The sequence below is a fragment of the Erpetoichthys calabaricus genome, chromosome 4, assembly GCF_900747795.2.
Source record: "Erpetoichthys calabaricus chromosome 4, fErpCal1.3, whole genome shotgun sequence".
In the NCBI taxonomy this organism is placed as follows: Eukaryota; Metazoa; Chordata; class Cladistia; order Polypteriformes; family Polypteridae; genus Erpetoichthys; species Erpetoichthys calabaricus.
The window spans coordinates 222,937,195-222,961,865 of NC_041397.2; the positions used below are offsets into that span (position 1 = coordinate 222,937,195).

Genomic DNA, 24,671 nt, shown 5'->3' on the forward strand with positions numbered 1-24,671 from the left:
TACGCTATGGGTGAAAAAGTCTTGTGACAAAATTCCAGAACAGGCTTGGTTTGCCTGCTATGCTGACTACCTGTGAGCAGGAGCTGAATACAAATTTATAGGGAGTACTGAGAGCAGCGTGAGCAAAACAACTACCTAAAGGCTCATGATGTATGGAGAATGTGCTCAACCGGCTGGTGCTGTGCTTCTCCTCACGTCTGTCAGCTTACTCCTTCAACTTTGCTCTACCACTGATATTGTTAGTATGTATCCAACCAACTGAACCTCCTGGCCTTCTTCAGTTATTTTCACTTTACAATCTCCATTTACGTGATGGCAGTAAGAAGACCCCACGGCCATCTGGTCTCATCAAGGATCCAACTGTCAACAATGGGAAAAAAAACTCGATCTGTCCCATAAACTGCCTGTACTACTGATGGGATCACTCGGTTTCTACGGTGAATTATGCATCCCAGCTTGGGGTGAAGTGTAAAGAACTAAGAGAACCTGGCGAAAAGGACACAACCTGCACTAATGTAGTCTATGAAAAACAGAGTGACAAAGAAGAAAGAGGAGCTTGATGTGTAGTGAAGGGTCAGCTTTATTCTCCTTTGCTTTCCTTGCCTGTCTTTTTCACAATGCCTCTACCTTTACAGTTCAATGTCTGAGCCATTCTGCTTCATTATGGAGTTGAACTCCTTTCACTCATTTGCGTAAGAAGCCTTGAGCAGATACAGGAAAGTGGCAGCAAATTCCAGTTCACATTACTTGTAATGTGCACACAATATAGGGACAGTCACCACATTCCAGTATGGAGGCTACGCCACAAAACACCACAAATGCATGCAGTGAGGAAGCATAGTTGTGGTGGTGGAGGTGAAATGGTGGTCACTCAGGACAGCAGGGTACGCTGCCCATCAGGAAATGAAGATGACTGAGCAAGCGGGTCATTTCAACTGTAAGGCAGGTGAAATGAAGTACTCACATGGAAAGAATGATGACATAAAAAGGAGTTTGTCCTTCAGGCCAGCCATTTCTGTGTATTCAACTGGCAGTAGATTCAGTAACGCAATCGATTCTTAAAGAGGACTGGAGTTACTGCAACTAGGAAATGATCCACCTAAACAAGGGAAAAGATCAAAGAATAAGGCAAACTATAGAGGCCCGTCAGTATCCCTCCACTCCTCAGCACAGACACTGCCTGCACTGCCCTGGATTTGATTTTGATCTTAACCCCATAACTGATGTCAGTGGATTGGACACTCATGATGTGCAGACAAAATCTGAATATGTGGCAAAGAAAAGAAATAATAGTACAAGGTGAAATTGGGGAATAACAAGGAATAATGAAGTGATCATGCTACCTTCTCCAGGACTTCCGTATCATTCATATTATTATTGTTTAAAGCAGAAGAGCTTGCTTTATCAGCTGTTTCTTTTCTGCAAGTATCCTGTGAGGGAAAAGAATTTCAAACCGAATTATTAGGTTTCCTTTCTGTGCTGGATCCTTGGATAACGGCATTCCCTCACCAGTGACGATTTTGGCATAATTTGGACTGGAAGAGATAAAAAGAATGTGTTATGTTGATCTGTCCTGCAAACACAATATTCTGAAACAGTTAATATGCATATATAAATCATATAAATGAAAGACATTTTATACATTTAAGGTTAAAAAGCAGATAAAATATTGCCAGTGAAGTTTATAATACCAAAGTGCTGATAGCTTCATCTTCATCAGAGAGTGATGGCATTGGCCAGCATCTGCTTGTATATACGCTAATATATACAGGAATATATATATATACTCTTTAATAAAACCCCTGTGTGCATCCAGTGTCTTCTGGTGAAGTGTGCATGCGTGGGGCACGGTGCGATGCTTCAAAGGCCGCCTGACGCGTCACACAAGACAGAGAGGGCGGGACCTATAAAATATCGCGCGGCAGATCCAATTGGATTTCGGTAAATGAGATAAGACCTAAAACATAAAACACGAAAAATCCAATCGGGTACTGAGACGTGGAGACCAGCTTCCCCATTGTTGTGCAAGTGTTCACTCTGAGGATGTCAGATTTGCGATTAAAAAGCTTGGCCCGGTAAAGTGTAAAGTGTCAGTCGTTGAAGGGGTTTTCCTAAATATACGAATATTCATGATATTACAATACGATGACTTTTAAAAGTATACAGTAATCCCTCCTCCATCGCGGGGGTTGCGTTCCAGAGCCACCCGCGAAATAGGAAAATCCGCGAAGTAGAAACCATATGTTTATATGGTTATTTTTATATTGTCATGCTTGGGTCACAGATTTGCACAGAAACACAGGAGGTTGTAGAGAGACAGGAACGTTATTCAAACACTGCAAACAAACATTTGTCTCTTTTTCAAAAGTTTAAACTGTGCTCCATGACAAGACAGAGATGACAGTTCTGTCTCACAATTAAAAGAATGCAAACATATCTTCCTTTTCAAAGGAGTGCAAAGCAAGCAGTCAAAAAAAAAATCAATAGGGCTTTTAAGTATGCGAAGCACCGCCTGTACAAAGCTGTTGAAGGCGGCAGCTCACACCCCCTCTGTCAGGAGCATGAAGAGAGAGAGAGAGAGAGAGAGAGCCACAGAAAAACAAAGTCAAAAATCAATACGTGCCCTTTGAGCTTTTAAGTATGCGAAGCACTGTGCAGCATGTCCTTCAGGAAGCAGCTGCACACAGCCCCCCTGCTCACACCCCCCTACGTCAGCGCAAGAGAGAGAGAGAGAGAGAAAGTAAGTTGGGTAGCTTCTCAGCCATCTGCCAATAGCGTCCCTTGTATGAAATCAACTGGGCAAACCAACTGAGGAAGCATGTGCCAGAAATTAAAAGACCCATTGTCCGCAGAAACCCGCGAAGCAGCGAAAAATCCGCGATATATATTTAAATATGCTTACATATAAAATCCGCGATGGAGTGAAGCCGCGAAAGGCGAAGCGCGATATAGCGAGGGATCACTGTATTTAGTTTCGCGCACATTACATCAGTTGCTGGGGAGAATCTGCTGATTGCCCACTGTTGTGACAGAAAATTAAATGCATATTACGGACAGCAAAGCCAGTATTACTGTCAGAGAAAATTACAGGCATTTTACGGGAAAAATTTAAAGAGGTAAAAGGTCCCTTGCCATTTAATATAGACTGTTCCTACTAAGGGCGGCACGGTGGCGCAGTGGTAGCGCTGCTGCCTCGCAGTTAGGAGACCCGGGTTCGCTTCCCGGGTCCACTCTGCGTGGAGTTTGCATGTTCTCCCCGTGTCTGCGTTGGTTTCCTCCGGGCGCTCCGGTTTCCTCCCACAGTCCAAAGACATGCAGGTTAGGTGGATTGGCGATTCTAAATTGGCACTAGTGTGTGCTTGGTGTGTGTTTGTGTGTGTCCTGCGGTGGGTTGGCACCCTGCCCGGGATTGTTTCCTGCCTTGTGCCCTGTGTTGGCTGGGATTGGCTCCAGCAGACCCCCGTGACCCTGTGTTCGGATTCAGCGGGTTAGAAAATGGATGGATGGATGGATGGATGTTCCTACTAATGTTTATGGACTACTGTTCATATATATATATGTATATATATAAAGGGGTAGGCAAAAGTAGGTCCATATGGAAAAAGACATGCAGGTTATGATTATTACAAGAGCTTTATTAACTCAATAGCTTTATTAACTTTATTAACTCAAAAGAATGTCACAATGGCACAGTGCACATAGGCACAATCGCCTCAACGTGCTCAAATTGACGGCCTTCAGTATTTACACTAATAATAACAAGATAAATAATACAAATAAATAATACAATAATAAATAAATAATAATACAAGAATATACTCTGTGTTTTGCATACTCACACATGTGAACCTACTTTTGCCCATCCCTGTATATTATATTATATTATATGCACACACACACACATCCTCTATATCCTCGTATATACATTACATACAAATACACACACAAAAAAATTACATACATGAGGTACAGTCAAATACAAAAATATTTGCATACAGAGGAGCGAAGGCACCATTGATGACAATGCAAGTTTTTCATAATTTAGCAAAGTGCACTCTCAGTCCATTAGCGATGGAGCCATGAGCATTCAGTAGCATTCAGGCAAAAGAAATGCACTTTTTGCCCAACTGGATAGACTCATTTCTTTCTTTCACCTAGCCATTTGGTTTACCCAAGGTGGCTTGCAGAACAGGGTACACAGCAATTGTTTGCCCACACATTTAGCAGCAGCCGGTTAAGTGAGTTGTTGAGGGCTTGACAGCAATTGAAATGGCAATCACATGATTTAAAGTTCGTGCCTACAAAGAATTGCAGGATGTTGATGTACACATCTAGAATGTTTTCTAAAGAGCAATTTCAGCACATCTTCCACAAATAACACACATGACATCAACTGGAAAAGAATGGGCAGTGTGTGTTGACAGATATCACCATGAGGACTTGGCACACAGTGACCAAAAAGACCACATGTCCATCTTGTGGCATCTCAGATATGAAGCATCACAGCAAGTTTTATGGAAAAGCTGATGAAACCTTTACTAACTCTTAATACATGTGTATCAGGTTGCCAGGCATGCAAGAGGCACCAGGGTGGCATTGAACAGGAGAAGAGAGTAACAGAGGCCACTTACACAAGAAGCTGGGAGAGTACCTCTACAGAAAAAGGTGGGGAGACTGGGGCCATCTTAGGACAAACCCCCTGCATGTACATCACTTTACTTCTCCAGAAGTACCCTACAGAGAGACCGTGTTGAATCTGTGAAGAAACTGGAAGGGCATCCTGTGGTATAGTGGGTCTGTGGATCAAAAAGAGTGGCCATTTTAATACACAGATAATGAATGCACTCCCGCTGGGGAGTGGGATCAGGTGCGAGCAGTCTGCCAAAGACGCTCTGTCTCAGTGTTGGTGTGAGATGGTCAGCTGTCTGTGCGTTGTCTTGCCGGCATGTGCGGCCAGTTTGATTACCTTAGTATCAGCCCGGGGCGGTAATCAGGAGATCGCATCTGCAACAGCTCCCCAGCCTATAAAGGGGAGCACATGATAAAAGGAAGAAAAGAGTAAAGAAAAAAGAGTCAAGAAAAGAGCAGAGGTTAAAAGATGGGAGAAGAAGCAGGCATGAGAAAGAGAGAGAAAACAAGCCGGTGAACAGAGTGGAAGCAGGTGGATGGGAACAGAGCCCCAAGGAGGAGTGGGTGGCCATCGCTCAAGAGGGGGTTGTGGGTCACTCCTGTTGAGCATTTTGGGAGCAGGAGTGACCATAATGCTTAGGGGTACTTTCGGCGGGTGGAGCAGCATTGGAAGTACAGAGCGCCCACGCCAGGTGGTGCCTGGATTGACAGCAGTTCGGGCAGAGCAGGGCTCAGTGGTTGCTCATGGATGCAATGGGATTGGTGGCGTGGGACACAGGCCAGAAGAGATGGGTGTCTGCACCTGCTGGTTGATGTCTCTCTGGGCTTCAAGGTCCAAATAGGATAAGGCTAAGGGGTGTCAGTTTTATAGGAAGGCACCAGGGCTTGCAGATTGTAAATGAGTTTCCTGCACTGTGTAGTTTTAACCTTGTTTTAATTGATTTTTTTCTATTTATTGATTTTAACCTCCCATATGCGCTTCATTTTATGAATTATTTATTGACAGTTTTGAGTAGTGCACTTTGGACACTATTTAAATTTGATTTTTTTAATAAAAGCACTGAACACTTTGCACCTTCCCCTTGCTCCAGGTGTGTTTTGACCCCATCTGCCATGCTTATCTCAGTTATGATACTGACAGTGTTGGGTTCAAGAGGCTCCCATTATAGAAGAGGGAGCAAAGAGCCAAACCACACCATCACACTTCCCCAGTATCTTAGTTCAACAAGAATTTATTTCTCCTATAGCCCAAAATCACACAAGGAGTGTCGCAATGGGCTTTTAACAGCCCAACTGTATAAGACAAGAAAAAAACTCCTAAAAACACCTTGTAGGGGAACAAAATTGAAGAAATCTTGGGAAAGACAATTCAGAGAGAGACCCCCTTCCATGTAGGTTGGGCATAGAATGGGTGTCAAACATGGGGTAAATAAAATACACAAAACAGAACACAAGTAGATAGATAGATAGATAGATAGATAGATAGATAGATAGATAGATAGATAGATAGATAGATAGATAGATAGATAGATAGATAGATAGATAGATAGATAGATAGATAGATAGATAGATAGATAGATACTTTATTAATCCCAATGGGAAATTCACATTCTTCAGCAGCAGCATACTGATACACGGAGCTGCTGAAAAGGCTGCCACTCACGGCGGCGCCGGATGCATAAGAAGTAATCCACTTCGCAGAGCAAGATGGCCAATCCAACATCGCTACTTCAGAAATACAACAGTACAAAATACTTTGCTCTCGTACAGCACTCCTGTTTATGAATGAACATAAAGTGACAAGGTGTAACCACTGATACATTAAATAAAAATATTGAGTTTTGGGAAAGAGCCAGCAAGGAGCAGCAGACAGAATCCAGAAGGGAATTTAGGGATCTTGACTTATGTGAGTGGTGTTGAGCCATTTAAAGAGGAGGCCTGAGGTGCTGGTGACAGCCAAAAGCCTCCAAAGGAACCTTTACTGTTATGCGGCCAACAGACAGACTCAAGGCTGCAAAGGCCTCAACCCTCTCGAGGGCACTGCAGCTCAGACGTTCCAAGGCTTGATCTAGAAGAAGTCATAGGGTGAGATTTAAAGGCATGTCAGGGTGTGAGTGTGGTATCGCAGGTCCACGGCTCAGAAGAAAAGCCCAGTTTCTAAATAAATAGTCGCCACACTCGTGGCTTATAGAGGGGGCGTGGTAGTGTGACCGGAGCAGTTCTCGGACGCTGCCTGATGCAGGCATTTCCTCGCTTAAGTGCATGGGTGAGGAATCGTCCGTATCCATAATTGATGCCGGGAGCTGCAAATCGCTGCACCTGTGCCATGTCCCCATTACATATAGTAGAAGCGCAAGTGCAGGGGGGGGGGGAGGGGAGAAAGGTGGATGGAGGTTATGGGAGAATAAGGTGGCAGAAAGCAGAAAGCCGGTGCACGAGTGAAAAAAGGCAGGCTCGCTGTCGAGAGCAGAAGGCAGCTGAGAAGTAAACCCTAGCAGGGTGTTTGGCTGGCACCCAGGGAGCAGTCAGTAGTGGTCGCTCCTGCTGAGCGTTAGTGAGGAGAAGGAGTGACAGGAAGGAGGTTGGCTCACCATATATGGCCGCAGAAGGCAGAGGGAGTCAGGAGGCTTGAGAGGTGGATGCCCCAGCGTAAGCACCCTGGTCGCTGGGGAACCCAAGTCTCGGTCTAGCTGAGCCCTACGGAGCCAGGGACCGAAAGGCTTCCAGACTAGCAACAGGAGAAGGTCAACTACTGGTAGGGCGACTCTCCTGGTGCAGAGCCCAGATGGGAGTAGCAGGGGAACCACCAGTTGAAGAAAGCACCGTGTTCGTTTTTAAAGAAAGGACTGCTTCCTGCCATTGTTTTTAAACTCGTTGTAACTGGATTTATTTATTGGATTTTAACCTTCACTTTGTTTCACTGTTTTTAATGGATTATTTATTTAATAACTATGATGCACTGGACACTTTTTGTTGATTTGTAATGAAAGCACTTTTGCACTTTGCACCTTTACCCTTGCTTCGTTTGTTGTCCTCATTGACCAGCTCATCCAGTTACATTATCGACAGTTTTGGGTTCGAGAGGCTCCTTAAAGAGAAGCGGGAGCATGGAACAGAACCCACATCGTCACAGTGAGACAGAACTGTACTAATGCACCCCCCTCCTCGGCCTCACAATGTATTAGCCATTTAACAACACCATTACTAACAGAACATTGTCAATGTGTATTATATAATACTAGCCGACGCCCGCTGTAGCATAGGGCGGTGTAAGAATAGGAACGGAAAACGGAGAGAAAGGAATTCAGAAATCAAGAAGAAATAAATACTTCTTGAAAGACGCAATGTGCATGTAGAATTTCCAGCCAAGTAGGATTACATGTGAAAGTGATAAATAAATCAGGCTTTCCAAATTTACGTACTATGGCCAAGGCATCCTGATAGTTTTGTTGCATGTATCTTGGACTTCCTGGAAATGTGGACGGTAATATGATCATTTTGTCTACACGTACGTTGTTATTTTCAGCGTTTGCTTGCAGTGCGTCTGATAGTTCCACACGCAGATCTTGTTGATGTAATCTGAGATAGTTGAGACGCGCGCCCTCTGTTTTAACATACGCATCTACGACGAACTGTTGGAATAGTTTGCCACTGGAGTACAAAATATTAAATGTATTCCTCATTGTTAATCTGTACGTGTAAAATTGGCATTGAGTAAGCCTTATTCGCTTGGCGCTTCTTTTATCGGGAACATGTTGTAAAATCTTTGTGCCAGCCAATGTCTCCGTAAGGGAATAAAAGTGGGAAAACCATAGGATCGCAATTCTTATTGAGCGTGGAAATCTGTTTACAGGAGTTGCCTATGGGATAGATGCAAATGTCCCTTTTGGCAGGCGTTTCGCCATCTTCTCCGACGAAAATTGCAGCAATGTTGGGGCATTGTATCGTTGTAAATCCTGCCCAAGGTTTTCCTTGAAAACCATTCGTACAGATGCTGTTGGATTGGACTTAGCGATTTCATGCATGTGTTTGTATGATTTAGCAAATAGGTTGATGGTTCTGAGCATGGAATCTAGCTGGAGAAGTAAACGTTCGCTGCATGTAGAGTTTGCTTTATTTTGTAAGCATACTTCAGTAGCTTGCGCTGTGTCAAAAACATACAACTGTCCATATCCTGGAGAGGTAGAAGTGTTAGCTTATAGTGGAGAGATTTGGTGATAAATTTGCCTATGTATTTTAAAACAGTATGGTCCGTGGCCAGGAGGTTGAGTTTCGTATGCACCCATGGAAGCAAACGCTAGAAAAGAGTTGTATTCTCAAATGTGTTCACGATAAGCTTCTGATGTTTGCTGTGTAAGAAGCTGTTGTAAAGACACAGGTGGCTCCCGCAAAGGTGGTAAAGCTACTTTACCGTTGTGGCAGGACCTCGAGTACTTGTTGGATGTATTACACGCAGCAGGCCAGTATAGTGCATGACATGGAAGAGGACGGATAGGAATCGAGAAATGCCGTGTCGGCTGCATATGGACGGGACCGGTTTTGAAGGGGAAGCAGGATGAACCAGAAGAAAAATATATATTAGAGATTAAACCAAATGCAAAACATTATCAACACATAATGTAAACTTTCAAGTCAAATGCAAAACAGGTCATGTTTTTTAAGACTGCAAACCAAATACAACATTATGTAAAACAACAAATTAAGCAAATAACAGATACAATCTCACTAATTTTTACAGAATACACCCCCCAGCTATCGCAGTTGTGAAGTCATTAATGAATTGATGCGCAAAATTGAAAGAATACGCTCAGTCTTTCTTGGTACATCGTTGCAGAAAAACAAATCATTTCTCATGAATTTCAGATCGCTACATTTAAAAGATTTTCTTGGTTAGTCACAGTGGAATAAATGAAATCTGGCTGAGGTGAGAGGCAGGAAGGCAGTGGTGCACTAGAATCAGGAAGATGGTTTGCATAATGGCTGACCCGGTTTACGTCATTACACATTTCTGCCTTCTGTAGCCCCACATAGTTGTCACGGTCACTCTTTCTAATGTTGTTACTGACGGCTCTGTTACAAAACAATGAAATTCTGCACAGACCATCCTCAGTCCCACACAAGCCCAAGACCCCGGTATAAATGTTTCCATTTTCCCCTCTGTTGGTGCCCTGGCCTCTGTCTGTTAACAGAACATGGAGTTTACTGTTGGGAGCTGAATTGGGTGGAAGATGAAAGGAAAGAGTCCAGAGGTACAAACCGACAGACAGCGAGAGAGAATGGACAGCAGCTGTGAAGATGCCCACCTTGGCAGAGAGGGAGCAAAGCCAGTCCTGTTAGGGTATACATGTGTTATCCTTTCATGTGCTCCATTTTGTGTTCTCCTTATATTCATTTTATTTTTGCTTTGGATTCTAAACCATTTTTATTTTTTTAATTATTACTCCAGTATAGTGTGTCCCCTATTGCCACAAACACTTTCTTTCCAAAGGTTGGTGTCAAATTATAGAGAAACCCATATGCATTTTTTTGCCTTGTTCAGGAAATCTGACTTCAGCTTAGCCTTTTAGTTGCATTTCCTGGCACAGGCAGTAGGGCGGCAAATGATTGGTGGCACGCATATGCCCACATTGCCCCAATGCATACAATCGCCTCCTCCACTGTTCTCCTCTCCATCTCACAGAACTGCTACTGTCTCCTAAACAGAATGGAGTCCAAGGGTGAGAGTAATGGCCATTCTGAAACTCTCTAACTGAACAGGTCAGTGAAATGACGTCAAATAAAACGCAGGCCTGTGCCTCTGCTTTCTTTAAACACCCACTAGCACACAGGATAGCCTCGCAACAAATAGTTAACAGTGCAAAGCCCTTTATCTTATGTACAATTGAATAGATAAATCTACACTGTAGCACATTGTAATAGCCGGAAAAAAAGGTTTTGAACAGTGAATGTTGTCATTATTAATTTTAAAAAGGTCAAAGCCGTCTGGCACTTTTTTAGGGCAGAGAAAGAAAGACAAGGAGGAGAAAAGGGAGCTAATGATAAAGGTATGTCATGTCAACACATCCTCACAAATACTTTAATGTTAGGTTTTTAGATTAGTAATGGTTGTGCTAACAGGACCAAGTAGCTATTTAATGTTATCCAACGTTACATATCCTATTACACATAATTCGTCTGAACTTACTCTTAAAGCATTGTCAGCAAGTCGCTGGCTAAATTCCATCTTAATTACATTGATTTAGCAGAAGCAATCCTCAGTTCTCACTGTGATATCTACAGGCCTCTAACTAATTTAGCTCTAATTAAAGACTAGTGCTATACGTTTCCTTATTCACATGAAAGTCTGGCTTGCATGATGACATTTTATAATAACCTAAATGCAGACAGAAGTAACTACGTTAGCAGAAAATATTTTTTTGAATTAATTCAGATGCTCTTCTTAAATATTTCAGAGCTCCTACAACATTCACAATTACAGTTTATATCCATGAAAGGTGCACCTGTGGGGGCAATGAATGGCTTTTGTGTCCTTGACTTGGGCATATAAATGACCCAGGACTGCCAGATCTAACTGTAGACAAGATTTTAGGTCTGAGATTGTGGAGCCGGGCACCTCAAGCCACTGCTGAGCTACACCCGTAAACGTGTGGCACACCCGCTGCTTCATTTTACAGCTTGAGTGCATCTGTGTATGTGAAATATTGTCATTATGGCAGACTACTTGAAGCAAGTTAATAAACATGTCAGTAAAGTTTTCACCAAGTTTGACAAAAGGTGTCTTTTTTTTTATCCCAAACTATGGTGATGCTGTCATTTCAGACACTGGGGCTTTCAAATGTCTGGTTCAAACTAAGGGCAGTAATCAGAGATGACCTCTCCACTCAAACCCACTGACCATCTTCTTCAAAATGATGTTGTCATTGTCATTCATGACATTTTCTAATCTGATCTTGTGTGCCAACATCCCATGACCACTGACATTGTCAAACAGGGCCCTGCATCAGGTGTATATACAATATACACACACATCATAATGCTATGTAAATATTTGCTTCAGTTAACCCATTATTGCCAGAGTCATGGAGCTCCCCCCTCAAGGTGTGACCACAACCAAGAAAATAGGTTTCCCGTGAATGAATCTTTATATTGCATTAGGCCTTTCAAGTCCTAAGGCTTTTTATAAAACCCCAAAAAATAAATAAATAAAAATGAATACAAGGTGTTACACATGACAGATGAAATGCAAATATTGGGATTTGGGGAAGAGCCTGCAAATGTCCTGTCATCAAGTGAGAACTGGAAACAACAGGAGCGGGTTTGACAGAAAAGGTAAACTGACGAAAAAGCAGTGCCAGAATGTTGGGATTTATTCAGTTAAACTCTGGGGTTAAAGATTTCCAAAAGAATAGTTAAAACGGGGGCTTGCAGCCAATGAGTTAGTCAGCAGAAGTGTGCCAAGAAACGCTACTGGGGCTCCTTTATACCAATGGCAATACGCCTTTACTGTCCCTCAGCGTGACTGTGACTGCTCTTTTATTGTTAACCAAGTCAGAGGTTTCTTTTTATTTTTAGTAAGTCTGGTATACATTTGGTTGCAGGTTGTTGTTTATTATAATATTTATTTATTGAGCTTGTGAAGCTAAATTTCCCTTTCGGACAAATAAAGAACTTTCTGTCTATCTATAATTTAAATATTAAAATCATTGGGGCTTCACTGAGACACAGACAGTGGAGGTTCTACAAAGTGTTTGGCAAGAAATGTGCAGCAGGGCTATGGACTTGTGAGAAGGTTCATGTCAAATGGTGTCAGGCCCGGATAACATACGTATTTGTTGCAAATCAGACAGAACGAGAAATGATGTGATTTTAAACAGGCAGTCGGTTGAGTACTACAGCAAAAAGATCTCATAACTTAATTTAGCCTGATAACTAATTCTGGGATAAGAATTGCGGTCATCTAGCCAAGGCGGATAAAGGAGACCGAGTGTGGTGATGATGCAGGGATAGTGTTACTCACATGAAGCACTGACGGCAATTAAGACTGAAAGTGTAGAAGGCACTGTCGAGTGAGAATAGTCGGCAGGATCAAAGAGTTACCGTTGAGATTTAGAAAACCTGTCTTGTTAATTTAAATTATTTTTGCTCTCTAAATAATTTTTTTTTTAGTTTATGAAAGTTTTGTCTTCCGAAAGTATCATTTCATGTGTTAGTTTGAATTTTAATTATTTGTTTGAAAATGTTCTCATTCATTTTCATTTTATTAATGTGTCACATTCTCACATTGAAAGACACTTTAAGCCTTGCTAAGAGTTTCTGAAGGACCTGGCTTGGTTGAGTTGATGACTGACGATGCAGTGGCATTAGCTGCTTTATCCCAGTTTTGGATCCAACTGGTGAACTAGTGCTCGAGGAAAGTTTAGTACTGCATATTTGGATTTTTGGTGGAAAACCTTTGCACCCTTTGCATGAGGACAACTGACTATGATCACAGTTAAGCCCTCCAGTAGTTTATTGGTGATTATTGGCAGCAAGACATGACACACTGAAAAGTTTATCTTTTGTTTTTAAGTGCATTTCTCGGTTTTTGAGAAAAATTTATCTTTTTGTTTTGTTTCCAAAACCAGCTATCGGTCAGCTGCCAGTGGAATCTTGGGACAGATAAGTTGGAAAAAAGGCAGATTGCCAGTTTGGAAAAGTAGATAGGTGGTGGGTGTCCACATTGTGGGTTTTTGGATCGTTTTGTACTTCTCACATTGAACATAACAATTCATGAAAAACAACAAAAAATGAATGAGCTGGAGACCCCCAAAATTGTTTTTCTTAATCTTTAGATATAGAAAGTGAAAAAAGAAGTTATCTACAGCAGGAGGGAAAACTGGGTAAACGGTGTACCACTCTGGTAGTTAGTTTGAGAGAGTAAGGACGTGTATTCTGTGGTGGCATATCTGAGACCTGGGAAAAGGCAAACAGAAAGCAGACACGAACAGTAATGGTCTACCCGCTTATCTGTGACATGGTCTGTAAGTGAAAAAGTTCTGCTAACAGTGAGGATGAAAATAAGAAGTGCAGTAAACTTCAAGAGTGACTTTTGAAGTTACATCTGGAAAGGAAATAAATGTTCACATTACTCATGGGCATTTGAATGGCACTTCAAAGACAAAAGTAGCATTTCCATAGTATGAGAGGTCAAAGTGTACAACAAGGTAAGTGGGAGATGTTTCTGTGTGTTGCTCCTACTTGATAAGAGGTTTAATAAAGTCCCATAGAGTAGGTGGGTATCGATTGTTTATTTAATATGTAATACTGAAATTCCTATTCCTATAAAACATGTATAGTTTGGTGACTATTACACCTGGTGGCATCAGGAGGTGTCACTATAATTTAAGGTCCATGCTTCTGGGTCATGGAGTTAGGAAATCAGGTATTCAAGCAGGCCCCACAGGCAGCACTAAAGTCACTACTAAATGAAGCACACTGTATCAGGCCGATTTACCAGTGAACGGAGGTTAATAAGCATTTGTTTAGGCCCATTAAAGCCGCTGCAGCCTCCTCGTGAGATGAGCTGGAATAACTGCTTTTTCAGTTCCTTTCTCATAACATGCAGGGTAATAGCACTAGCTACTCAAGCAAAAATGTATTGTGCATCTTGGGAAGTTTGTGCAGGCTGAACACTTTTTAGACACTCCATCATTATTCTGTCCAAATTACCCTTCCTTTTAAATGCCTCTACTGCCACACTTTACTTTTTGTTAAGAGGCAGAAAAAGAAAAACACTGATACATGTAGTCAAGCTGACAACTAGAAAAAACAAGTTGTACTCACTGAACAATGTCATTGATGGGAATGTTGAGAAGCCTGCTGTCTAAAGTCTCAATTTCAACAGAAAAGCCGGTCAGACTCTGCAAAGAAACTGTCATTAAGGACACGGCCAAGACACTGCAGAGCATGGCAGCTTTGCATGCTCCAGGGTGGAAAAAAACAAACTTCATACTGCACCTTTCCCAGGTCGATGTGGGTTGTGTACACCAGATCATTCTGTTCTCTTCTGAAACGAGGGTGAAGCTTCTCCTTTACAATGAACACAATGTCAGCAGGAATGTTATTTGGGCCCTAGAAAATAATTGTGGGAATAGTTGATTATGTTGCCATCACATGGACCAGTGCTAGAAATAAACGGACTTGATCAGCGTCCATCCATCTACTCATTTTTTGAAACTCTGAAGTCCAATACAGAGACAGGGACCACTCCTGAATGGAACATCAGTCTGTTGCAGAGCCACACACTCAATAATTAACCTAACCTGCAAGTTTTTACATTATGGTAGGAAACTAGAGCACCCAGGAAAAACCCACATTAATATGGAGACAACGTAAAAATTACACTCGCAAAGAGGCAGGACCTTGGAGCTCTGCACCACTATTCTCTCAACACAAGAAAGCCCCACAAATTCTTACAGAACCAGTGCTTGAAAATATACTCAAGGCTGAAATTCTGGAGCACAGAGACATAGTCAGTAACATTTTTCATGTTTCTCTAGTTATTTAACAGACTATGATGATTCAAGGTCTTAGAAAACACAAGATTTGTTAAAGGTGGCCTATGCTTTCTTCAGCATTTCCCATCCCGCAATGTCTTATAGTGTACAATCCGGCAGAGCGATCTATCGTGCATTATCGGCAGTTTTCTCACAGCATCGCACCTTAAGGACGTTTCCCAAATCACAACTCATCATTGACACTTATCTTCATTGACTTACAAAACTTCAGTGCATAGAGAGAGAGACAATGGCGCCATACCAACAGCAAAGGTGACCACTGTGAGTACTGCAATCCCAAAATTCCCTTCTTTTAGTTTGCTTTCTGTACTCAGTCTGAGTGTGGCACAGTATGCAACATTACTGTCCCATAATTGTTCATTTGCAACTTGCCCTTCATTAATTCAGGTTTCCTTCTGAAATTTTGACTTTTCCCCAAATATATTTATACAGGATTAGACATATATAAACAAAAGACCTATGTGTGTGTGTGTGTGTGTGTATGGAAGAGTCCACTCTGCTCATGCTCATCCACAACCACTAGATGGTTACACTTTTAAATTTTTTGGCACTTGCATGCATGGAAACAGAACGACTGACGACTAAAAATCACGTGGTGGGGGACTTCATAGATGACTTGTATACCGTTGATGTCATGTGGGATGAGGCAGAGAACGACGTGTAGAACTGATCATGATGGAGACAACTTGCTGCCCAATGCCGCAAATGGTGCTAGAGGATATAAACTTAAACTTAAAAAACACAAACCTCACCTCTCATTACAAAATGTGTGTGTGTGCTCAACCGCAGCCACGGGAGTTGGTGTGAATTCTGTGGAAGTTGTAGAAGCTTATACAAATGCATTTGGTGAGCTGGCACATCCATGCACTTCCGAATTTTTTTTCAGAACTTGCATGCACCTCAATTCTCATTTAACCCAAGCAGTCAAACTCAGCTTTGTGGCACGTGCACGTTGTACATTCACACAACGAGCTACCAAATGTTTGCCTAAGACAGGTTCTATCCTGTCCCTCTCAATTTGTGCCACAGCTGCTCTCAACTACACGTCAGTCTCGGATAACATACGTCCAGTCGCGGCCCACTTAGCTGACGCCTCTGCAGGTTCACCAATATAGTAAAACTGCTAGAGAGTCTGAGGGTTGTTTTATGTCCTGAGGACAACACGCATCTAGTATAAATATAATATACTAAGGCAAGTTCCGTCTATAAACTGACCCTGTTTGAGTGAGTGTGCATGTGTTTATTAGTGTACCCCATCTTAGTCAGATATCTGAGTTACATCCAGTGTTTTTGGGTCAGGCCCTCGCTCTCCATAACCGTGCCTAAGCCCTAAAATAGATGGAGGAACTACAGTCTGCACAGTGAAATTCATGGAGCGCTTCAAGCCTGCACTCAATGTTTACTCCTTTGAATTGAATGAAGGTTTGTATTATTATTGTGCACTCTTCTTGTTCAGCCATCATTTGTCCATTTTCTAATTGTACAGTCATGAGAGATTAGAACTAGTCTAAGGATAAGTGACTACAGGCCAACCCAGGCCATCGCAGGGCACCCTCACTCACGCAGCTCACCAGTTAAGTAAATACAGTGGTGTGAAAAACTATTTGCCCCCTTCCTGATTTCTTATTCTTTTGCATGTTTGTCACACAAAATGTTTCTGATCATCAAGCACATTTAACCATTAGTCAAATATAACATAAGTAAACACAAAATGCAGTTTGAAAATGGTGGTTTTTATTATATAGGGAGAAAAAAAAATCCAAACCTACATGGCCCTGTGTGAAAAAGTAATTGCCCCCTGAACCTAATAACTGGTTGGGCCACCCTTAGCAGCAATAACTGCAATCAAGCGTTTGTGATAACTTGCAATGAGTCTTTTACAGCGCTCTGGAGGAATTTTGGCCCACTCATCTTTGCAAAATTGTTGTAATTCAGCTTTATTTGAGGGTTTTCTAGAATGAACCGCCTTATTAAGGTCATGCCATAGCATCTCAATTGGATTCAGGTCAGGACTTTGACTAGGCCACTCCAAAGTCTTCATTTTGTTTTTCTTCAGCCATTCAGAGGTGGATTTGCTGGTGTGTTTTGGGTCATTGTCCTGTTGCAGCACCCAAGATCGCTTCAGCTTGAATTGACGAACAGATGGCCGGACATTCTCCTTCAGGATTTTTTGGTAGACAGTAGAATTCATGGTTCCATCTATCACAGCAAGCCTTCCAGGTCCTGAAGCAGCAAAACAACCCCAGACCATCACACTACCACCACCATATTTTACTGTTGGTATGATGTTCTTTTTCTGAAATGCTGTGTTCCTTTTACGCCAGATGTAACGGGACATTTGCCTTCCAAAAAGTTCAACTTTTGACTCATCAGTCCACAAGGTATTTTCCCAAAAGTCTTGGCAATCATTGAGATGTTTCTTAGCAAAATTGAGACGAGCCCTAATATTCTTTTTGCTTAACAGTGGTTTGCGTCTTGGAAATCTGCCATGCAGGCCGTTTTTGTCCAGTCTCTTTCTTATGGTGGAGTCGTGAACACTGACCTTAATTGAGGCAAGTGAGGCCTGCAGTTCTTTAGACGTTGTCCTGGGGTCTTTTGTGACCTCTCGGATGAGTCGTCTCTGCGCTCTTGGGGTAATTTTGGTCGGCCGGCCACTCCTGGGAAGGTTCACCACTGTTCCATGCTTTTGCCATTTGTGGATAATGGCTCTCACTGTGGTTCGCTGGAGTCCCAAAGCTTTAGAAATGGCTTTATAACCTTTACCAGACTGATAGATCTCAATTACTTCTGTTCTCATTTGTTCCTGAATTTCTTTGGATCTTGGCATGATGTCTAGCTTTTGAGGTGCTTTTGGTCTACTTCTCTGTGTCAGGCAGCTCCTATTTAAGTGATTTCTTGATTGAAACAGGTGTGGCAGTAATCAGGCCTGGGGGTGGCTACGGAAATTGAACTCAGGTGTGATACACCACAGTTAGGTTATTTTTTAACAAGGGGGCAATTACTTTTTCACACAGGGCCATGTAGGTTTGGATTTTTTTTCTCCCTAAATAATAAAAACCATCATTTAAAAACTGCATTTTGTGTTTACTTGTGTTATATTTGACTAATGGTTAAATGTGTTTGATGATCAGAAACATTTTGTGTGACAAACATGCAAAAGAATAAGAAATCAGGAAGGGGGCAAATAGTTTTTCACACCACTGTAAGTATGCTTTATTATCTTTGAACAAACCTGATGAAGCTCCTGTTAGGGACTTATACTTTAGCAATGGGTATTTGACCAAGATCTGAGAGGTAAAGGCCAAGACAAGAAGTACAGGAAAGGAACGGGATGCCTCTTAACTGAGAAGCAGACACAATTAGAAAAACTGAGAAGACTGAAGACAACCAGGGTCAAGAGACGGATCAAAAAATGAAGCTGAATGTCTTACACCAAAACAGCCCTTTAGCTTTTTCTGCACTAGCAAAAGTTGGAGAAAGAAGGATAACAGATTCAAAGCAAAGATGTCTGGAAAGGTGTGTGTTTTATCCTGGCCACATGATGACGTCTTACCTAGCATTGCCACTTCTTGCATGGTGCACCGGGACGTTTGGCGAGAACATTTAGGTTTTAGCAGGATCCTGTTTCAACCTTTGCCTGTATTTCTGAAATCATAATCTAATTAAAACAAAGTCAATTCCCTGTTGCTCAACTCATTTATATACTGTGGTCCATTTAGACAAACCTAAATCCAACACGAAATGGAATGAACCTTCACTTCTCCTTCTGTTATCAGTGTATATTACTAAATTTTATTTAGAGTAGCCCGGTGGGTTAACAGGCTGCTGCATCTTGGCTCAGAGTGCTGGCTAGGGCACTGACTGCATGGCGTTTGCACTTCTCTCCGTGTTTGTGTCAGTTTTCTGTCCACATTCTAAAAATGGGCAGATTAGGTTAAGAGTCAAATCCTGTTGGAGAGTGGTCACTGCATCCCATCCAGGGTTGGTTTCTGCCTACCATTCACTCCTGGTCCCTGTAACCCTGAACTAAAATTGAGTGGGTTTCAAAAATCGTTAGATTTGCTTTGAAAAATAAGCAGTTCACATCACAAAGACAAAGGGATGAATGAGGTTGAATGAGCCGCGTCTTGTCTGGACATCCATCCTTTAGACTGATGTCTGTAGCGCACAATTATCGTTTAAAGAGCTGTATAAACAAAAGCTGTGCAAAGCCTTTAGTTCTGTGAAAGAAAACGTTAAACTGACTGACATTTGTTCTCAGAGCAACAAAACAAGCCTGCAGACAAAATTAAATTGGGTCAAATCACGAGGGAGTGAAAACGCAGGATGAGGAAAAGTGTAACAGACCAAAAAGACCGGATGTTACGGTTATTGACGGTTAAAATAGTGGCAGGGACCACCAGCTCTGACAGCAACTCTTGAGGTCCCCCATAACTCGATTATTATTAGCTTTAACAGATGATATTATATCTGGACAAGGAGAACTTGGAAAAATGGATGAATGAAATTGAGTACTTGGAAGAGCCAATATTCACAGCTGCCACTTGCTCAAAGGTATAAATAATTTAACCTACGCAAATCTCAATAATGAAGAGAAGTGAAGCTCCTAAACCTGCCCTTCTTTAATTGCTCACATAGGTTGGTGGAACAGCAGGTTACGGGGTCTCTTTACCTGATCACCTTCTTCTGGGAATGTGATTCTAGTCCCTTCCTTCCACCCAGGCTGGATATCCACAACTAAAATTCTGTTCCTATAGCAGGTGGTGACTCCATCTTCGTTCAGCATCTAAACAATGAGATGTGACAGATCACTAAACACCGGGTTATGTCCTGCGATAGCCAAGTGAGCAAATGTCAATATGCATTATTGTTGCTATGAAAGATTCATGGCTTTTGAGACTCTGGATGAACAATGAATGCTATCAAGGGTGAAAATGATGCAGCCATTTATTTTATATAATATTTTGGAAATACAACTGGCTGCTTTTGTATTTCCATCACCCTTCTCATGTCTTTACCATGCCGGTCCCTGTTCACCCTAGCAGGAGCATTTAGACGTGTGTTTCCTGGCAATTATATGGAGAAGTGATTTACACAAAAAAGCAATTGTGCTGCATTGTCTAGGCACAGGAGGGCAGCATGTGCTCAAGATGTAGCCATGCTCCACTGCCATTGTCTATGTACAACTCAAGAGCCTCTGCTAGAGGTGACATTTAATGAATGTGTGGTCAGTCTGAAGGGCTAACTTGTACAATTTGGATCATGTGCTATGCTGTACTGGGGCAATGAACATGAATGAACTGCATCGAAGGAGGATGCATTTATTATGACATAATAATCTTTACTCATGTTTGATTTTGGCTGCTATTCTATGTTACTGCTCCACTGTTACAGTGCCCTCCATAATGTTTAAAACAAAGACATTTTTCCTTGATTTACCCATATGCAACACTTTTTATACATGGCGCCCCCTGAGTAATCACAAATACCTGTGATGCCAAGTGTCCCAGACATTATGGTGCCGTGAAATTGGGGGGGTGCCCCCATATATAACAAGTGTTGTCATTTCTATATGGTGTGATCACAATGTATGCAAATCTGTCAAATCTGACAAAGTAGAACATCGTAAAGAGGTTCAAAAACGTTGGCGCGATACACATGCAGAGCAGGTTAGAGATAATGAAAGTACTAAAATTTAAATGTTTCAAAAAAAAAGATAGTAAAGATCACATTAGCGCAAACAAATGGAAATTATCACTCTGTGAAATAACAGAAGAGCGAAAAGAGATTGAATATATTGTTCTGATTTAACTTTAAGTCGGAGACTTGTAGATCGTCTAACTCGTGTTGCCATCTGGGAAAAGTAGTGTTGCCTCCCAATGAAGAGGCGTATCCACGAGAATTAAAAAATTTGTCATTTGGTGAAAGTGAAATCGACAGCAGAGGCAGGGGAGCCGGTTAGGTGGGCGGGCGAAGTGAGCAGGGGGCAAAGCCCCCTAGTACCCTGAAATGAAAGGGTAAAATGTGCTCTTTTAATCATATCTGAATTTTTTGATTTGTAATTTTACACTGTGGAGTAGAAGGGCGAGTCAAGGGAAAAATGTATCTTTGTGCCAAACATTATGGAGGGTGCTGTAACTGTACATTTGTAGCACTGTGGTAATTGCCTTTATGTACATTATGTCTATATGGTCATTTTTAAATAGAAATCTGAGCTACACAAGCATGCCTACTAGGTTAAATAGTTCATTCTACATTACACAAGCATCAACACCTCAATGTGCCTGCTTATGTCAGACATCAGAGATGAGTTTCCAGTTCTTATGAGCCCTTAATAAGGGACAAATAGAGTACTTTAAGGGACAGGCATTAGCCATAGGGCATTGTTGGGCTGAATGGCCTGTTCTCGTCCAAATTGTTCTAACATTATGTGTGTGCCATGGGATAAAAGACATTGTGGCAGCTCACTTTGAGCATACGTGCACAGTTTGAGACCTCTTCAAGAAATATACCAAATAGAATAAATTCTGTTTTTGATTTTAGTTTGGTTTGGACTATGATTCTGGTTTTATGTTTTTATTTTGGTGAACTATATAACAAATTCCTGTGTAAAAGACATAGTAGCGACTTTTACTACCCTTTTTTTCCTAACCCCTGGAAGATACTATTGAACATCTCTGCTACATTTAATATAAAGCTCCAGGCAAGGACACACCTCACAGTTCTACTACTACTACTACTACTAATAATAATAATTCTTTACATTTATATAATGCTTTTCTCACTATTCAAAGCGCTCTCCACTCAGAGAGGACCTGGGACACAAACCCATGATCTTCCCACAAAAACCAACACAGCGAGGAATTGCGCTGAACTTACCCTTCGTGATATTCTAATCTTTTTTGTGCATCCATAAAAAAGTTCTTCTAATGAAAGATAAAGGTCTCTAACAATTGGAGGATCACGTTTTTTCTTCCCATCAAATTCAGTCGTTAGATTATCTTCTTTTTCAATGCTGAAATCTGTTTAAAAATCAAGAGGGGCACAGTAACATTTGACTACGAGCACATGGCACCTTACATTGGCCTTGTGATTTCAACTGGCAAGCATGAATGGAACAACAGTGACCCTTCATAAAATAAGCAGAAGAAATAGAGAATTAAATAAATTAAAAACAGTATCTTTGTGAAGACAGTTACAAAGAAAACAACAGAACTAAAGGGGCAACTCTGTGTATCCCACGTAGCTGTGTTCATCAAAACAAGTGGCAGCATTAAAAGAGCAGGGATGCTGTACTTACAGTCATTTAAAATATCATAGGCCTCCACGAGTTCAGCAAACTTCTCCAGAAACCCCAGGTCTCGTTCCTTCTGTGGAAGAAACATCAAGGCCAGCCTATGGTATCTAAAAACACTCCTTTATTAGCCGCTCATGTTTACAAAGGCTGCAACTCTGAACTTATTTTTTTTTTTTGTGATCAACTTTCTATTAAGTAAAGACAAATTGACAGGATATATCAATAAAGAGACACAGCATACAAAGTAACCCAACCAACCCTCCTTCTATAACTTCATATTTTTGAATTTGTCTGCAGTGTAGATTAATGGTGTTTCCAGTAATGTAATCAAATCCTGGTCTGCCGCAGCTCAATTGTGTAAAGTCCGAAACGGAGCAAGCGCACAATTAGAGACGAGCAGAGTCACCATACACTAAAAGGCCACTGGGTAAGAAAATTATTGGAGTACCATATTTACCAAGAGAAAAATGAAAAACTTTACAATTTATCACAGATACCTGACAGAAATGACTGGCAAAACCAGTTTACTTACACCCTTTTGATCTCCTCATTATTTACATTTTTTGCGATTTCCATGATTATCATATGCCTGCAGAAAAGAGAAGAAAAAATATAAATCATCAGTCCACTCAAGCTAGCAGGCACAGAGAAAACGGTAAACTGAAACTGAAAATTATTGTACAATCTAAAAAATAATAACCACCCGGTGGAAAATTCCTGCACAACCACGAGTACATGAAATGAAATTCCAGTGGTTTCAACACAGCATAAAAACAAAAAATGGACCACCTGCATGCATGTCAGCTTACTGGCACTACTTGACTTTGTTTCTCTGTTTATTTATTAGGCTGGTGGTTATGTGTTGGATTGCAGAGGCAAAGAATCCATATGTAAACATTTATGACTGTTACTGTCCTCTGAGACACGACATGTAGAAATACGCACGTGTTTACTATAGTAGTAGTAATGCTAGTATTGTCACATGTAGGCAGAGACAGCAGAGTTAAAGATGCTAAGATTTGCATTGGGTGTGACGAGGATGGACAGGATTAGAAATGAGGACATTAGAGGGTCAGCTCAAGTTGGACGGTTGGGAGACAAAGTCAGAGAGGCGAGACTGCGTTGGTTTGGACATGTGCAGAGGAGAGATGCTGAGTATAATGGGAGAAGAATTCTAAGGATAGAGCTGCCAGGCAAGAGAAAAAGAGGAAGGCCTAAGAGAAGGTTTATGGATGTGGTGAGAGAGGACATGCAGGTGATGGTGTAGCAGAACAAGATGTAGAGGACAGAAAGATATGGAAGAAGATGATCTGCTGTGGCATCCCCTAAGGGGAGCAGCCGAGAGAAGAAGTAGTCAGAGACACTACTAGTGCAGAGGAGTGCACAGAAAGTCTTACTTGCAGGTTCAACCAACATGGCTGTTTGCCTGGCTGAGAATGACATCACCAAATGGTAGAGGGAACCCTCAAAAGAAAGAGAGGTGTAGACAGGTTGAGATGGAGCAACTTGGCTGGCTAGTGTTGGAAGGCAGCAGCAATTAGGAAGTGGAAGATACAGTAACAGTAATGGCAGCAGTGCAAGAAAGAGAGGCCGAGTGCCAACTTGAAACATTAGAAGGCAGGCAAACCAACATGGACTGATGTACCTCATGTGTTCTCATTTATACCTCTCAGTGAATGTGTTTAACTGTGAAAACGAACCCACCCTCTTGTTAGTATGAAGTGTAGAAACACCCACTCTTGTGCAGTGATTTTCAAAAAAATAAGCAAGGAGGGTTCAAATATATACTCAGTAATCTCGTTCAGCACTTGAGGATGAATGTTATGTGGTCCTGAGGATTTGTTTGGTTTCAGCCCATTTAAACTAAGTAGTACTTTCTCCTACTTCAATTTCCAGATCACTAAGTACCTCCTTAGTGGTCCCTGTTACTGCTGGGTGGTTATCAACTTCTTCACACTGTGGCAAGCGGCAGGGGGTGGTACCCAGCCGGGATGCCCAGAAGGACCGGAGGAAGGATTAAACCTCCTCCAGACCTCGAGGGGGCTACCGCCCTGGTGGCTTTGGGGACCACGGGAACAGAGTTTAGAAGCTCAACCCTATAGGGACCCATGGTCACCGCCAGGGGGTGCCCAGATGCCTGAGGAGCCCTGGCCCTCAGCACTTCTGCCACACCCGGAAGTGCTGGAGGG

General features: G+C 41.8%; 1 protein-coding gene across 1 annotated transcript; it reads right to left on the bottom strand.

Moving 5' to 3' along the window:
• Positions 1-780: 780 nt before the first annotated feature.
• Positions 781-23,110, bottom strand: LOC114651218 (dnaJ homolog subfamily B member 13-like). Its single transcript, XM_028801163.2, has 6 exons — positions 22,486-23,110; positions 22,065-22,207; positions 19,858-19,971; positions 14,626-14,739; positions 14,452-14,528; positions 781-1,535 (listed from the first exon to the last, which is right to left on the bottom strand). Exons 1-6 carry the CDS (start codon positions 22,568-22,570, stop codon positions 1,382-1,384), a joined length of 687 nt encoding a protein of 228 aa, XP_028656996.1. The 5' UTR covers positions 22,571-23,110; the 3' UTR covers positions 781-1,381.
• Between the last annotated feature and the right edge of the window lie 1,561 nt (positions 23,111-24,671).

What these genes read in the sequence shown, in the direction of transcription:
- LOC114651218 (XM_028801163.2), bottom strand. Translation starts at nt 22,570, where the DNA reads ATGTTTCTTCCACAGAAGGAACGAGACCTGGGGTTTCTGGAGAAGTTT. An exon ending in CCCACATCGACCTGGGAAAG is followed by an intron (nt 14,529 to 14,625) that starts GTGCAGTATGAA and finishes GTTTCTTTGCAG; the next exon opens with AGTCTGACCGGCTTTTCTGT. An exon ending in CCCATCAATGACATTGTTCA is followed by an intron (nt 1,536 to 14,451) that starts GTGAGTACAACT and finishes TATCTCTTCCAG; the next exon opens with TCCAAATTATGCCAAAATCG.